This window comes from Tachyglossus aculeatus, chromosome 3, assembly GCF_015852505.1.
Source record: "Tachyglossus aculeatus isolate mTacAcu1 chromosome 3, mTacAcu1.pri, whole genome shotgun sequence".
NCBI lineage: Eukaryota > Metazoa > Chordata > Mammalia > Monotremata > Tachyglossidae > Tachyglossus > Tachyglossus aculeatus.
Genome location: NC_052068.1, coordinates 104,804,539 through 104,822,436, shown reverse-complemented (window position 1 = coordinate 104,822,436; position 17,898 = coordinate 104,804,539). Strand labels below are relative to the sequence as shown.

Genomic DNA, 17,898 nt, shown 5'->3' with positions numbered 1-17,898 from the left:
TGCTGTAGTGCCAAAAATACTTTGGCCTACATCATCTGCACTATTGTATCCTTCTCTTATTACTCACCTGCAGGCTAGATTATTATTATTATTATGAAGTGCAGGCTAGAACAATGGTTTAAATGGACATAAATCCTAGTTTGGGGGGATTTGTTGAAGGGAATGAATAGTAGTTTTATTATTTTCATTGAGCATTTATTTTTCAACAGTGTTCATTGATTAGGTGATACATTACTTTTATATCACAGTCAGTGATAGGCAAGATAAAGCAAATTATTAGAATTCACATTTCTACAAATATGCAGTTTCTGGTGAAATGTTGCTTACATGAAAACACAGATTCATTCTTTGATAAAAACAAATGAGGGTTTATTGTGCCAAACGTGGAAATACTGATGTTTTGGGATTTGATTTTAAATTCACTTGATTTTCTTCTTTCTCTCATTCATTCATTCATTCAATCATATTTATTGAGCACTTACTCTGTGCAGAGTACTATATCAAGTGCTTGGGAAAGTTCAATGTAACAATAAAAACATACATTCCCTGCCCACAATGAGCTTTAAGTCTCATGACAGGAAAATATGGTTCTTTACTTACTTTAAGATCATCATCATCATGTATATTAAGGGCTTACTCTGTGCAAGGCATTGTTCTAAATTTTTCCTTCTTTTTCTAAGTGCTGGTGTGATTTCATGAAACTCAACTAAGACAAGATTGAGAAGCATGGTGGCCTAATGGAAGGAGCATGGCCCTGGGAATCAGAGGACTTGTCTGTTGTGTGACCTGGGTTAAACCACTTAACTTTTCTGTGCCTCAGTTCCCTCATCTGCAAAATGAGGATTCAATACCTCTTTTCCGTTCTAGTTTGATTGTGAGCACTAATTGGGGCCTGTTTATCTTGTATCTACCTCAGCACTTTGTACAGTTCTTGGAAAATAGTAAATGCTTGACAAGTATCATTATTATTATCAATATAATTATTGCATGTCTGATAATTCTGTTGGATTGTACTCACCCAATCACTCAGTACAGGGCTCTGCATATAGAAAGTGCTCAATAAATATCATTGATTGATATTATTATTATTAGAAGTAGTAGTAGTAGTACTGACCCAGAAGAGGAAGGAATAAGTATATGGAACAAACTGCAAACACACCATCTGGGAAAAAAATATGAAAATTAAACAATTCAAATCCAAAAACATAAATATTTAAACTATATAGTAATGAATCACAGCTCACTGCTTGAGAGGCGTAGTCCTTGGTCCCTCACCTCTTCAGATAAGAGACACCTTGGTGAATCAAAACCACAGCCTCACTAGTGTTCAAGCCATTGCTTCCCTGGAAATTTGTACATTATTCTTAAATTGTAATAATAATAATAATGATGGCATTTATTAAGCACTTACTATGTGTAAAGCACTATTCTAAGTACTGGGGAGGTTACACGGTGATCAGGTTGTCCCACGGGGAACTCACAGTCTTAATCCCCATTTTACAGACTAGTCCAATGTCACACAGCTGACAATTGGTGGAGCTGGTATTTGAACCCATGACCTCTGACTCCAAAGTCCGGGATCTTTCCACTGAGCCACGCTGATTCTTGTATCTACCCCAGTGCTTAATACAATGCTTGGTATATAGTTAGAGCTTAAAAATACTATAATTATTATTAGAGGTTTCTACTCTCCCTCTCATCTTACAGGACATCAATCAATCAACCAATTGTATTTACTGAGCACTTACCATGTGCAGGGCACTGTACTAAGCACTTGTTAGAGTTAAAACATAACAATATAACAGATACATTCCCTTCTAAGCCTTCTCTTGTAGAAATGAGGGGTGTGTGAAAAGGCAAACATTTCCCTAGTATCTTAAGAGACCTCCTCAAACCCCAGCCTCCAGAATCAGGATTAAGGGAGTCAGGGCTGCACAGTTCTGAGCTTCTCCTTGCCTACTGCTCCTGTTTTTGTGATTCCTCCAAGCCTAGTATTTCTATCCCCTACTTCCTACCTGTTGTGAGAAGGTCCAGGAAGAACAGTTCTTATTGATAATGACTAAATAATGAGATGGGGTGACTGTACTGTACGGTAAGAGACTGGCCATTTTGCTATTGCTTTTGAGATAATCAATCAATCATATTTATTGAGGACTTTCCATATGCAGAACACTGTACTAAGTGCCTGGGAGAGTACAATATGAATCATTAAGTGTTTGAGGACCCTGACTTGCTCCCTTTGTTGCTTCCCCCATCCCAGCCCCACAGCATTTATTTCCATATCTGACATTTATATGTCTGTATTGATGTCGGTCTGACACCTCTAGACTGTAAACTCATTGTGGGCAGGGAATATTTCTGTTTATTGTTGTAGTGTACTTTCCTAAGCGCTTAGTCCAGTGTTCTGCACTTGGTAAGCACTCAATAAATGATTGAATGAATAAATGAATGAATGAAACTAAGAGGGTTGGTAGACAAGTTCCCTATTCACAATAAGTATTCTTCATTCCAGATTAGTTAATTCACTATGGGTGAATTGAAAGGAATTTAAATGCGTTCCTATCATTGAAAACCAGAACATAGATTAGTTTTAAAGCAGTTGTTTTTACTAATGTGAGTTGTGGTTAATTGTAATATTAATGAATATTATGGCATTTGTTAAGTGTTTATTATGTTTTAAGTACTGGGGTGGACATAATGTAATCAGTTCAGATACAGTCCATGTCCAACATGGGGTTCAAAGTCTTAAGAGGTGAAAAATAGGTATTTAATTCTCATTTTACAAATGAGAAAAATGAGTCACAGAGAATTTAAATGACTTGTCCAATGTCACACAGCAGATAAGTGTGGAGGCCTTCCCAGACTGAGCCCCTTCCTTCCTCTCCCCCTCGTCCCCATCTCCATCCCCCTCATCTTACCTCCTTCCCTTCCCCACAGCACCTGTATATATGTATATATGTTTGTACATATTTATTACTCTATTTATTTATTTATTATACTTGTACATATCTATTCTATTTATTTTATTTTGTTAGTATGTTTGGTCTTGTTCTCTGTCTCCCCCTTTTAGACTGTAAGCCCACTGTTGGGTGGGGACTGTCTCTATGTGTTGCCAATTTGTACTTCCCAAGCGCTTAGTACAGTGCTCTGCACATAGTAAGCGCTCAATAAATACGATTGATGATGATGATGATGATGATAAGTGGTGACACTGAGATTAGAACTCAGGTCTCCTCACGTCAAATTGTGTGTTAGAGTCATAGCCCTGTGAGGAGTCTATTGTTCCTTATATGCTTCATCACTGAAAATGTTTCTCTAAATCTTTTTTAAAAGCATCCTTCACATCCTTGTTCCTAGACTGTAAATTACTGGATTCATCATGGGAATCACAACGGTATAAAATAGACATCACCATGCCATGCTCCAGAGTGTAGCTTCAACTGGGTCTGACGTATGCAGATAGCATCATACTGTTATATATGGACACTCCTGCCAGGTGCGAGGCGGAGGTTGAAAAAGCCTTGTGTTTCCCTTGAGCTGAGCGGATCCTCAGGATGGCATCCAGGATGTAGCTGTTGGGGATGAGCACAATCAGGACGGTGACCAGCTCAATAGCACTCACAAAATTGAAGAGTAACAGTTCATTGATGTGCATATCAGAGCAGGAGAGGGATAAGAGTGTGAGGATATCACAGAAAAAAATGTCTGATTTCATTGGAGCCACAGAAGGATAAACTGAAGGTGGCAGCTGTATGTAAGTTGCCAAGCAGGAGGTCACCAATATAGGAGTCAATGATGAGAAACACATAGATTCTGGGTGACATAATGGACATGTAGAGCAGAGGATTAGAAATGGCCTCATAGTGATCATAAGCCATGGCAGCCAGGAGAAAACACTCAGTGGTTCCAAAAGTTATGAAGAAAAGCATTTGTCTGACAGAGCCAGAAAAAGAGTTGGATTTATTCCCCACCAAAAAATTCACCAACATCTTGGCGGTGACCACTGATGAGTAGCAGGCATCCAGAAAAGATAAGACACTGAAGAAATAATACGTCCAGGTTCCCCACCAAAGTGAAAAGATATATGGCTAGAAACAGCAAGAACAGGATGATCTATAACTCCTCAGGAATCGGGAATCCCATCAGAACAAACTCAATTATAGTAGAGTCATTATGCATGTTCACTGGCACCATGTTCAATCTGTAAATTATGCTGATTATTGAAATAAAGAACTAAGCCGAAATGATCATTTAATCATTTGTAAAATGATTTAGCCTTACATGGACTTTTATCAGACATTTATTTATGAAATCAGTGTATTTATTCAATGTGTCAAACTTCTGTTTTCTTTATTTTCCTTAAATGAAAACGACCCGATTCAGTAGACAGTTTTAGAGTAAAATATGGACTGGATTCCCTTGAAAGCATCCAGTCCATATTGTCTAAATTTCAAGGTGTTTCACAAATTTCACCTTGACTTCAAACTTTCTCTGCTTAAACATTCTTTCTTCTTATTTACTCTCCACAAGCACAGAGAAATGGCATAATGAGTAAGCTGGGTGAGTTTGAGTCCTAGACAATTTAGATAAATGAGAATTTTTTTAAAAAACCCACACAACTCCATTCACCATCATTCACCATCCATTCATCTTTCACAATAGGTTTTGCACCTGAATGTTACTTCTCTCCCTTATGCCTCTCCAATTTTTCCTTCATACAGTTGACATATCACCTTTTCAATGTGGCATTTGTAAGATATCATTCTCATCCTTCCAAACATCCGATTTCTTCTTACGTGAAAGAAAACTCACATTTTCCTTCAAGGTCCTCCATCAGTTGCTTCATTCTTAGTTATCCACTCTTCTCCTGATACTCTGCAGGTAATACTCTTCATTTTGTGGCCATGAGAAATAGGATGTCAATGAGAAGCAGCAGGGTTTAGTGGAAAGAGCCTGGGCTTTTGAGTCAGAGGATATGGATTCAAATCCCAGCTCCACCACTTCCCTGATGTGGGCCTCAGTTACCTCATCTGTAAAATGGGGATTAAGACTATGAGCCCCACATGGGACAACCTGATTACCTTATATCTACCCAGCGCTTATAATAGTGCTTGTCACATAGTAAGCGATTAAAAAATACTATTATTATTATTATTATTATTATTATTATTATTATTATTATTATGTGTTTTTCTAACTGTGCTTAGCTCACTCCTCTCTCACATCTGTTGTTCAAACCTTCCCTTCTTCATCATACTCTTCCTCCTGCCAGTCCACTAAACCATGTATCTCCCTCTCAAAAAGTCACCTTCTTTAGGAGACTTTCCCAACTAATTCATGATTTAACTGGGCATGCCACCTCAATTCTAATTGTTAAATGACTATTATTATGTATCCATATTAGTTATTTAATGGCTTTTGTTTTCTAATTTTACTTCAATGTTCTTTACTCTTTTGCTGAATGTAAATTTGACAATATGTGTCTGCTCATCTGCCATGGTTTGTAAGCTTCTCCAGGTCAGGAAATGTCTTTAAGGCCTATTGTATTTTCCCCAACAGTTTGTTCAGTGCCAGTAAATGCTGAAGATATCCTTATACTGCTGCTGGTGATAATGATAATGATAACAATATCAATTTAAAACTCTACTTCACTTAGCTCATGTGGACATAGTCTTGGCCAGACACTTTCTCAATACACTCCAAAAATACAAATATTGCCAGAACGTGAAGTTTCCTAACCTCATTGAATCTGAACAGTAACACATTAGCATTAATATTCATGCCCAATCACACTAACTGCTTAATAAATTCTATTATTACTACAACTACTACCACAATAAAAATACCAGAGAAGAATTATGGGAATGATCACAACCATTTATAAAAACCTCATCCTCGGCCCATACTTTAATCAAATCTTCCAGACATTTGTTCATCCTTAAAACAAATCCGATTTTCAAATTTTGCACTAGGCAAGTTTCATACTAATAAGGACATATGCTATCAATCTGAAAATCCATACAGCCACATATAACTTACTAAAGGATGCCTTGCCTGGTAGCCAGGGAAAAACTTCGAGTACACAATGCCAATTTTTCTCTCCTTTGGCCCCTTTGCATAGCTAGGTGTGGATGGAATAGCATCATGCAGGAGAGGAGAGGAAAATGAATTGATATTTACCCAATCCTGAGCTGAATAATTATGTTTGGGGCCTTTCAGTTCATGTGTAGCCCCACAAACGTTGGCCTAAAACCGCCTCCACCAAGAGACTATCACCTTAACCTTCCCGACTTCTTTCTGTCCTTGATCATTTCAGGCTCAGTACCTTGGTGAAACCCCCTCCTCCTTGATCTATCTATTTTCTTCCCCTTTTTCCCCATAGAAGAGTTGAACTAGGAGACAGGGTTTCCTTGTTCCACATTCAGGACTGGCAGGTGACCCCTTTCCCTGATAGCCCACCTCTCAGGATCCTGAAGTCATCATTGGTCTCTCTATACTATTTCTTTTCCCCAGGTTTGAGCTGTGTCATGCCCCACAGTCTTTCAGTATCCTGACTGAGCCAAACACAACATTTGATGCTCACAGTCTTTAAATCAATCTGATTCTAAAATGTTAGATGTGAAGAAACTAGAATTTCCATTCAGAGTTATTTCTGGGGCTATATTTATTCTTACCATGAGTCTTTGGGAAGTATTCTCTTACATACCCATGATTTACATAGCTTGGGGGAGTTGCCAAGACAAACCAGGTACATTAAGTGTCCTTTGTGAAGAATGAGAGCATCAGAAGCACATTACAGAGATCTATTCTGTTCAGGTTTCCTATTGAGTTTATCCAACATGCAAGATGCCATTAGTGGTCCTTTGATTATAACCTTTCATCACCGATGGTGCTGAATCATTTTTCTACAAAATGCTTCCCTGTTTACCCACTCCTCAAGAAACTCCAGTGGCTTCCCATCTACCTTTGCATCAAACAGAAACTCCTTACCATCTGCTTTAAGGCACTCATTAACCTTGCCCCCTCCTACCTCACCTCACTGCTCTCCTACTACAACCCAGCTCACACATTTTGCTCCTCTAATACAAACTTTGAACTCGTCTATCTCGCTGCTGACCTATGGCCCACATCATGCCTCTGACCTGGAACTTCCTTTTCACATCCAACAATTACTCTCTCCATCTTCAAAACACATCTCTTCCAAGAGGTTTTCCCTGGCCGAGCCCTCATTTCCTCTTTTCCCACTCCCTTCTGCATCACCCCGATTTATTCTCTTTATTCATCCCACCCATAGACCCACAGGACGTATGTACATATTCGTAATTTATTTACATTAATGTCTGTTTCCCCCTCTAGACTGTGAGCTCGTGGTGGGAAGAAAGTGTGTCTACTGACTTCGTTATATTGTTGTATTGTACTCTCCCAAACACTTAGTACAGTGTTCTGCATGCACTAAGCATTCAGTAAATACAATTGATTCGTTGTTTGATTTATTGATTAAGAAGTACCATAATGATGAAACCACCACTTTGTACCTTTTGAGCTACGTTGCATTTACAGAACTAGAAATATGACAGAGCAGATCAGTAAAAGTGGAAATGGTGAATAGATTATAGGGAAAGGGGAACCAAAAAGAAAGACATAAAACATGGGAATCATTTACCTTGGAGAAGATTGTAATTGTTTCATTATTATTAAGTGCCATCGAGTCATTTCTGATTCATAGTGACTCCATGGATGTACTTTCTCCGGAACATCCTGTCCTCTGCCATAATCCATAACCTTTCTAATGGTTCTTCCGTTATCATTGTTATGGTCTCTATCCATCTAGCTGCCAGCCTGCTTCTTCCACGTCTTCCCTGGACTTTTCCTAGCATTAGTGTCTTCTCCAAAGAATTATTTCTCCTGATTATGTGTCCAAAATGTGCTAATCTAAGTCAAGTCATTTGGCCTTCCAAATTGTCACCTCATAGAGATTTGAAAAATCCCTACACTTCAGCCATCCACAAGGAAATGACGTAGAATAATTTTGAAAAACTACAGTACCATTTTGTGGGAATGTTAGGGATATCATTATTAAATCAATTGTTGATAAGAAAATTATATTGGGCTGAAACAACCTTAATTAGAATATAGAGTGTGGATCTCGCCTCATTCTTAAAACAATTTATATGAAAATTTAGAAATGATGAGCATAATCTCCAAACCACTATGAACTACAGTGAATAGAACATATTTCAATGCTTCAGGTTTCACAAGCACCCATTTCACATAAGTTCCACGAAACTAGAGCAGTAAAACAATAAAACATTACAAGAACCCTTTTTCTACTGACTCTGTTTTTATTAAGCAGTTCTTAAATTCATATTTTTAAAGATTTATAGGAATTAGTCGAGTCTTTTCAAAGCATCTTTTACTTCCTTGTTCTTCAGGCTGTAGATCAAGGGATTCAGCATGGGGATCACCAGGGTATAGACCACAGAAGCCATTTTATCTGTATCCAAGGAGTGACTGCCTTGGGGCAGCAGGTACATGAAAAAGAGAGTCCCATAGAAAACTGTTACAGCCATCAAGTGAGATGTGCAAGTGGAGAAGGCTTTCCACCTCCCCTCAGAGGAGCGGATCCTCACAATGGCCAAGATGATGAAAGAATAGGACACTAGAACAACTGTGAGGGTGAAAGTCAAATTACAGCCAGAAAATATTAAAATGATTGTCTCCGGTATATGGGTATCAGAGCAGGAAAGTGCCAGCAGAGGGAAATGATCACAATAGAAATGGTTGATTACATTTGAGGAACAGTAGGACACTGAAAATGTGTAAGTTGAGACAATCACTCCTTCAATGAAGCTATAGGTGTATATAAGAATAACCATTACGATACACACTTCTCTCGAGATAATCACCCTATAAATCAATGGCTTCCAGATAGCCATGTATTGGTCATAGGCCATAGTAGTGAGCATGAAAATCTCTGCAATAATTGAAATTGAAAAACAGCCTGTCTGTGAAGCACATTCATAATAGGAAATGGTTTTATTCTCTGCTAAGAGGTTCACCAACATTTTGGGGGCAATGGTGGTGGAATTACCTAGATTGATGAAAGCCAAATGCCTGAGGAAAAAATACATCGGAGCTTTTAGTAGGGAATCTATATTGGTAATCGTGATTATCCCAAGATTTCCTATTGCTGTAATAAGATAGATGATTAGGACCACCAGGAAGAGAGGAATCTGCCATTCCGGATGGTTTGAGATTCCCAAGAGAACAAACTCAGTCACATAGGTCAGGTTTCTCTCTGCCATATATTCCGTCTGCATCAGCTGCTGGAGAAAGAAAACAGAGGTGTCTTAGTAGGCAAGTGTCTTCTGAGCAGGGTGATAGTTGCTTTTTAATGGTATTTGTTAAGCGCTTACTATGTACTATTTGATAGTTTTATTATCAAATGATTAATAATTGCATTGGAGTAAAGTAGTACTCTCCCATGTGTTTAGTGATGCCTTGGTCAAGTGCTTATCATAAAATATTAAATGTTAATATTGTATGAAATAGCTGCATTTTCTGTCAGGGTGAGTGTTCTAATGCTTATCTATATTAACATGTACATTATATGTCTATTTTGTATTGTATGCATATTACATATTAGAGAAGCAATATGGCTTTGCAGAAAGAGTAGAGGCCTGGGAGTCAGAGGACCCGAGTTCTAATCTCAACTCTACCTATTGCCTGATGTGTTACCTTGGGCAAGTCACTTAATTTCTCCGTGTCTGTTTCCACTGTGAAATGGAAATTCAATATCTGTTCTCCCTACTACTTAGACTGTGAGCCCCATGCAGGAACGGGACTATGTCCAACCTGATTAACTTGTTTCTACCTCAACACTTAGTACAGGTATTGATACATAGTAAGCACTAAACAAATACCATAATTATTTACTGTATTTTCTATTATTGGTACTATACAACTTGATTAATCACTAAATCAACCTTAAAATACTTAACTGCAGTATTTGTTAAATGCTGGCTGTGAACATGGGGTTCACAGTTTTAATCCCGATTTTACATATGATATACCTGAGGTGTGAGGAAGTTAAGTGAACTGTCCAAGGTCACACAGCAGACATGTGGCAGAGCCAAGATTAGAACACATGTCCTCTGATTCCCAGGCCTGTGCTTTTTCCATCAGACAACACTGCTTCTCAGTCCTTGTGTTGAAACCAGAGGTTTGGGAGGTTGGGGGTGACAAAGCCCTCCCCATATCCATAGGCATATCCTTCCATAAATGGCGCAACCAACTCTCCACTTGCCTTGGGGCAGAATCAGTTTCATCAGGTCAAGACAAATTCATTCAGGTCATATAGACAGCCTACATTGTTATGCTCTGACCATGCCTTTACTTTGCATCTCCTTCTTCAGAGGAATGTGGAGGTAAAGCCCATGCAGAAGTCTAAGAAGTAAATCCTTTTCTGCAAGAATGGAGAGCTGATTATCTAGATGGCTATAAATAGCCAGTTACCTAGGTTTAAGGAATGTGAATTATTGTTTAGATACATTTAAAGAGTGGGTGGACAAAAATTCACCCAATGACTGGAATGACCTAAAAATTAGCTGTTGCCATCTGAACTTTTAATTACCTAAACTTGACTTGATTAAAATTAGATCACATAAAAAATATCATCCTTTTCAGAAAGGTCTATCTAAACAATTATTATGAGATTTGTCATGATGATATTTTTTAAAACACTTTCTGTGTGTCAAGCATTTTTCTAAGCTCTGGGGTAGATACGACTTATTCAGGTTGGACCCAGACCCTGTCCCCCATGGGACTCACAATATATGTAAGAGGAAAGACAGATATTTAATTCCCATTTTACAAATGAGGTCACTGAGGCACAGAGAAGTCAAATGACTTGCCCAAGGTCACCCAGCAGAGAAGTGGCAGAAGCAGGAATAGAGCCCAGATTCTCTGACTCCCAGGCCTTGTGCTCTTGACACTAGGCCACCATTACTCCTCTAATATCTATCAGTCTTTAACATCAACTGGATTTAGCTTTTTCACAATTATTAAATTTGTTTCACAGTTCCTTTTACTAAGTAGGTTCCACGGGACCTCAGGTTCCAAGGAGGTTCAGTATCCAGCACTAACTCACTTAAAGGCACTGTGAGGCAGGCTGGCACATAGAAAGCACTAAACAAATGCCATTAAAAAATATACTGACAATGATTGAGGGGATGCACAGGAATCGTAGATAAATGGGAAAACCAAAGGGAAAAAGGGTTAGTTGGAAGAGGGGTGGAGTGGTGAAGCAGAGGATTGTTAGGATAATTAATTAATGGTTAATTAATACCATTGATTAATTGAGGGAATTTTTTACCGCCAGATGGGGTCATTAGTGGGAGTGGATACATCCACTGTGATTTCGGAGAGAAGTGAAAGCCCGCTCTCCTGTTGTGGAACATCTCTGACTAGATATAAATGTTTTAATCTAAATATATTCTTTATTTTTCACTGATTGAGTACACAATTATGGGGAATTTTGGAAAGAGTAGACTCTTCAACTCTGATACGGGAACTAGTTTCTATTCAGAACATTGTTTCAGAAGAAAATCGAGAAGCAGCATGGTCCAGTGGAAACAGCACAGGTTTGGGAGTCAGAGGACCTGGGTTCTAATCCCAGCTCTGCCAATTGCTTGGTGTGTGACCTTTAGCAAGTCCCTTCACTTCTTTGTGCCTCAATTTCCTCAACTGTAAAATCAGGATTAAATACTCGCTTTTCCTCCTACTTAGAATGTGAGCCACATTCTTTCAATTGTATTTATTTAGCGTAGTGTGCAAAACACTGTACTAAGCGCTTGGGAGAGTACACTAAAACAACAGACACATTCCTGCCCACAACGAGCTCACAGTCTAAAGCAGGAGACAGACATTAATATAAATAAATAGATAGATAAATAAATAAATAAATAAAATAAGCCATATGTGGGACATGGAGTGTATCTAACCTGATTAACTTGTATCTACCCTAGCCGCTTAGAACAGTGTTTGACACACAGTAAGTGCTTAATAAATGCCAAATGCTAGTTGGTTCTGATGCATTGTTATGGCTTAGAGCACAAGTTTCAGGGACCAACTGATTAGTAAGTCTGAGGACTGCCAGCTGCACCTATATCAGTTCTTAGATCACTGAAGTTCAGCAGCATGGAGTAGCACAATTAGCACTGGTCAAGGAGTCAGAGGAGCTGAGTTCTAATCTCGGTTCCGTCACTTGCCTGCTGCGTGACCTAGGGCAAGTCACTTCACTTTTTAGTGCCTCCGTTTGGGACATAAATCACACAGCAGACAAGTGGCAGAGCTGGAATTAAAATCCAAGACCTTCTGACTCCTAGACCCATGCTCTATCCACATTATCTATAACATTAGAGAAGCAGCAAGGCTTAGCAGAAAGAGCACAGGCTTGGGAGTCAGAGGTCATGAGTTCTAATCCTGAATCTGCCACTTGTCAACTGTGTGACTTTGGGCAAGTCACTTAACTTCTCTGTGCCTCATTTACCTCATTTGTAAAATGGGGATTAAGATTGTGAGCCCCATGTGGGACAACATAATCACCTTGCATCTACCCCAGCGCTTAGAACACATACCAACACATAGAAGCGCACATAGTAAGCGCTTAACACATACCAGCATTATTGTTATTGTCAAAGATACAAATTACTCAAAACTCCATCAAGAATTCTCTTGGTTAATCTTCAATGAATCTTAAATGAACAACCAAAATGGAAACTTAGATAACTTTCTGGTTATCACAGGTTTCTGCTGAATTAAATGAGTTGATTTAGGGTGGAAAATAAACCCAGTGGTTCAACCTACCTGTGGAGGAAAAGCTGATTTTCTTCACTCAGGTGGTTCTTGTTTAAATGCTGCTGGGGATTTTATTTGCTCCCGTTTCCCATGGGATACACAGAATGCAAAGGATCTCAAGATGTGAAGAATCCTTTAAATGAGTGACCTCTCCAGAGGGAAGATGGAAATTGTTTCGAGCAGTCAGGTGGGACACCCTTCTTTTTCTCCCCCCAACCTCCCACCCTCCACCCGAGGGGAGGGGATGCAGCTCATCAGGGTGCGGGGCCTGCTTTTCTTTACTCAGGTGGTTCTCGTTGAAATGATGTTGGGGTTTTTGTTTCCTCCCATTTCCCATGGGATACATAGAATGCAAAGGATCTCAAGACACAAAGAATTATTTAAATTAGTGTCATCTCCAGAGGGAAGATGGAAATTGTTTCTTATTTAGACAACACTGCCCTGTAATCCCTGAGCAATAAAGATTCATAATCACTTAAAACCTGAGGACCAGAGAATCATATTTTCTGTGTTGTTTGCAAGTAATTCAAAGGTACACGGCCAAGTTGGAGACAGGAGGGGGACTCAAGGGCATTGTGAAGTGGAATGTTGAGGCAACTTCCCTTCTGGTGAGAAAAAAGTGGTTTCAGTCTGAATAGCTATTAACATCAAACAAATTCAGTCAACAATTGTTCAATTTTGAGTTTACATGTGCTGAGTTTAATAGTTAAAGCAAATGGGTGTTATGTCTGTGTTTTTTAGGAGTTCAATTGTAATTGATAATAAATGATGATGATCCAGAGAAATTGATGATTTTGGGCAACCAAACTGAATAATATGGATTATTCAGAATAATATGAATAATATTAATAATACGAATAACTGAATAATATGGATTCATTGAAGATTAACCAAGAGAATTCTTGATGGAGTTTTGAGTAATTTGTATCTTTGACAATAACAATAATGCTGGTATGTGTTATTCTTTTTCCTCAATAACGAGTTTGGTATTTTGGTTCCTTCATTAGTAACAATAATTGTGTTCTCTGTTAAGCCTTTACTATCTGCCAAGCACTGTATTAAGCGTTAGAGTAATTTCAAGATAATAAGGTCAAACATGCGGCTCACAGTCTAAGTAGGAGGGGGAACAGGTATTGAATACTCATTTTATATACGAGGAAACTACAGCACAGAGAAATTAAGTGACTTATCCAAAGTCTCAGAGCCGGTAAATGGTGGAGTAAGGATAGGAACACAGGTTCTCTGACTCCAAGGCTCATGCTCTTTCCACTAGGCCATGATTGTCCCTTCTTCATTATACTAGAAATTGGTTCAGCTTTCCATTTCTCAAGTATGGGCACAACCTACAACGACTAATTTGTTTGGGTGTCACATTCCCTTTGTGAAACAGATAAGAAAAATAATGGCCTTCTGCAATGGATCAGTTCGAAATTAGGTTTCACTTTCAGAAGAAATACCTGGAATTTAATATCTTCATGGAATAAAACAAAGTTTCAGCCCCAAAGAAAGGTTTTGAGGTATAGTTCTATTCATTCATTCAATCGTATTTATTGAGTGCTTACTGTGTGTAGAGCACCATACTAAGCGCTTGGGAAGTACAAATCGGCAACATATTGAGATGGTCCTTACCCAACAACGGGCTCATGGTCTAGAAGGTGGAGACAGACAACAAAACAAAACAAGTAGATAGGTGTCATTACCATCAGAATAAATAGAATTATAGCTATATACACATCATTAATAAAATGAATATAGTAAATATGTACATATAAAATAGAGTAATAAATATGTACAAATATATACAAGTGCCCTGGGGAGCAGAAGGGGGTAGAGCAGAGGGAGGGAGAGGGGGCGATAGGAAGGGGAAGAGGAGGAGAGGAAAAAGGGAGGGATCAGTCTGGGAAGGCCTCCTGGAGGTGGTGAGCTCTCAGTATGTCTTTGAAGAAAGGAAGAGAGTTAGTTTGGCGGATAGGTGGAGGGAGGGCATTCTAGGCCAGAGGAAGGATGTGGACCAGGGTTAGATGACAGGGGAGGTGAGGACGAGGCACACAGTGAGGAGGTTCACAGGAGAGGAGCAGAGTGTGCGGCCTGGGCTGTAGGAGAGAAGGGAGAAGAGGTAGGAGGGGGCGAGGTGAGGGAGAGCCTTGAGAGAATGAGGAGTTTTTGCTTGATTCGAAGGTTGACAGGCAACCACTGGAGATGCTTGAGGAGGAGAGTGACATGCCCAGAGCGTTTCTGTAGAAAGATAATCCGGGCAGCAGAATGAAGTATAGACTGACGTGGGGAGAGAAAGGAGGATGGGAGATCAGAAAGGAGGCTAATGCAGTAATCCACGAAACCCCAATCTCTCTCAGCGCATCACACCCCACCTCGCCTCCCTATCCTCTCTACACACTCTTGATGAGCAGATTACTGATGTCAACTCCACGCACTCTGCTCAACTCAACTGGCTCACTCCTCTTTCCCTTAGCCACTCTCGCACCACTAACTCACAGCCTTGGATCACTGCCACTGTTCTGCTCCTTCGTTCTTAGGCTCAAGCTGCTCAACGTGCTGGTGGTCTAAATGCCAAGCCAATTTTGTTCACTTTAAGTTTATCCTTTCCTGTCTTAACTCTGCCCTCTCCTCTGACAGGCAAAGCTATTTTTCCTCCCTTTTTGACACCCATGCACATTATCCCCATCAGCTGTTCCATACATTTAACTCCCTCCTCAGGCCTCCTGTTCCTCCCCCTCCTCCATCCTTCATCCCCAACGACCTGGCCTCCTACTTCATTAGTAAAATTAACTCCATCAGGTCTGAGATCCCCAAAATCACCCCCCTTTCTCCATTGTCCCCCGCTCTCAACTCTCTCCACTGCTCTCCCATCCTTCCCAGCAGTATCTTCAAATGAGATTTCCTCCCTCCTCTCAAGTGTTACTCCATCTACCTGTGCTTCGGACCACATTCATTCTCATCTTATGAAAACTCTCGCCCTTTCCCTCCACCCCTCCTTAACTTCCATCTTCAACTGCTCCCACTCCACTGGTTCCTTGCTCTCTGCCTTCAAACATTCCCACGTCTCCCCCATCCTAACAAAACCCTCTCTTGACCCCACCTCTCCTTCTAGTTATCACCCTGTATCACTCCTACCCTTCCTTTCCAAACTCCTAGAACGAGTCATCTACACTCACTGCCTCTAATTCCTCAACTCCAACTCTCTCCTAAACCCCTTCCATTCCGGCTTCCGTCCCCTACACTCCACCGAAACTGCCCTTTCAAAGGTCACCAAAGACCTCCTTCTTGCCAAATCCAACGGTTCCTACTCTATTCTAATCGTCCTCGACCTCTCAGCTGCCTTCGATACTGTGGACCACCCCCTTCTCCTCAACACGCTATCCAACCTTGGCTTCACAGATTTCCTCCTCTCCTGGTTCTCCTCTTATCTCTCTGGCCGTTCATTCTCAGTATCCTTTGCAGGCTCCTCCTCCCCCTCCCATCCCCATACTGTAGGGGTTCCTCAAGGGTCAGTTCTTGGTCCCCTTCTGTTCTCCATCTATACTCACTCCATTGGTGAACTCATTCCCTCCCACGGCTTCAACTATCATCTCCATGCTGATGACACCCAAATCTACAACTCCGCCCCTGCTCTCTCTCCCTCCCTCCAGGCTCTTATCTTCTGCTGCCTTAAGGACATCTCCATCTCGATGTCTGCCAGCCACCTAAAACTCAATATGTCCAAGACTGAGCTCCTTATCTTCTCTTCCAAACCGTGTCCTCTCCCTGACTTTCCCATCACTGTAGACGGCACTACCATCCTTCCCATGTCACAAACCCGCAACCTTGGTGTCATCCTTGACTCTGCTCTCTCATTCACCCTACACTTCCAATCTGTCACCAAAACCTGCCGGCCTCACCTCCACAACATCGTTAAGATCCGCCCTTTCTTCTCCATCCAAACTGCTACCTTGTTAGTTCAATCTTTCATTCATAATAATAATAATAATAATAACAATAATAACAATAATAGCATTTATTAAGCGCTTACTATGTGCAAAGCACTGTTCTAAGCGCTACTGCCACTGTTATTGTACAAAACATGATTGGATTGCAGGCCTGGGATAATATCAAGGGGCTTAGCTCAGAGATGATATTGATTCATTCAATCATTTTTATTGAGCGCTTACTGTGTGCAGAGCACTGTACTAAGCGCTTGTTGGGAAGTACAAGTCGACAAATATACAAATGGTCCCTTCCCAACAACGGACTCACAGTCTAGAAGGGGGAGACAGACAACAAAACAAAACATGTAGACAGGTGTCAAAACCATCGGAATAAATAGAATTACAGCTATATGCACAACAGTAACAAAACAGAGTAGTAAATATGTACAAGTAAAATAAATACAGTAACAAATCTGTACAAATATATACAAGTGATGTGGGGAGGGGAAAGGGGAAGGGCAGACGAGGGGGATGGAGAGGAGGACAGGAAAAGGAAGGCTCAGTCTGGGAAGACCTTCTCGAAGAGGTAAGCTCTCAGTAGGGCTTTGAAGGGAAGAAGAGACTTAGCTTGGTGGATGTGTGGAGGGAGGGCATTCCGGGCCAGGCGAAGGACGTGGGCCGGGGGTCGACAGCGGGACAGGTGAGAATGAGGCACATTGAGGAGGGTAGCAGCAGGGGAGTGGAGGGTGTGGGCTGGGTTGTAGAAGGAGAGAAGGGAAGCGAGGTGGGAGGAGGTGAGGTGATGGAGAGCCTTGAAACCGAAAGTGAGGAGGTTTTGCTTGATTCGTAGGTTGAGAGGCAACCACTGGAGATTTTTGAGGAGGTGAGTGACATGCCCAGAGCATTTCTGTACAAAGATAATCCGGGCAGCAGAATGAAGTATAGACTGAAGTGGGGAGAGACAGGAGGATGGGAGATCAGAAGGAGGCTGATGCAGTAATCTAGTCGGGAAAGGATTTCAGATTGAACCAGCAAGGTAGCGGGTTTGGATGGAGAGGAAGGGGCAGATCGTGGCGACAGTCCTGGACATGTTGCATTTTAGATGGAGAACAGACAT

The 17,898-nt window shown here is 40.6% G+C and overlaps 1 protein-coding gene and 1 pseudogene across 1 annotated transcript; both read right to left on the bottom strand.

Annotated features, from left to right (window-relative positions):
- Positions 1 to 3,339: 3,339 nt before the first annotated feature.
- On the bottom strand, positions 3,340 to 5,498 carry LOC119925336 (annotated as a pseudogene).
- Positions 5,499 to 8,387: 2,889 nt separating this feature from the next.
- On the bottom strand, positions 8,388 to 9,305 carry LOC119925809 (olfactory receptor 8J2-like). Its single transcript, XM_038744272.1, has one exon. It carries the CDS (start codon positions 9,303 to 9,305, stop codon positions 8,388 to 8,390), a length of 918 nt encoding a protein of 305 aa, XP_038600200.1.
- Positions 9,306 to 17,898: the final 8,593 nt, after the last annotated feature.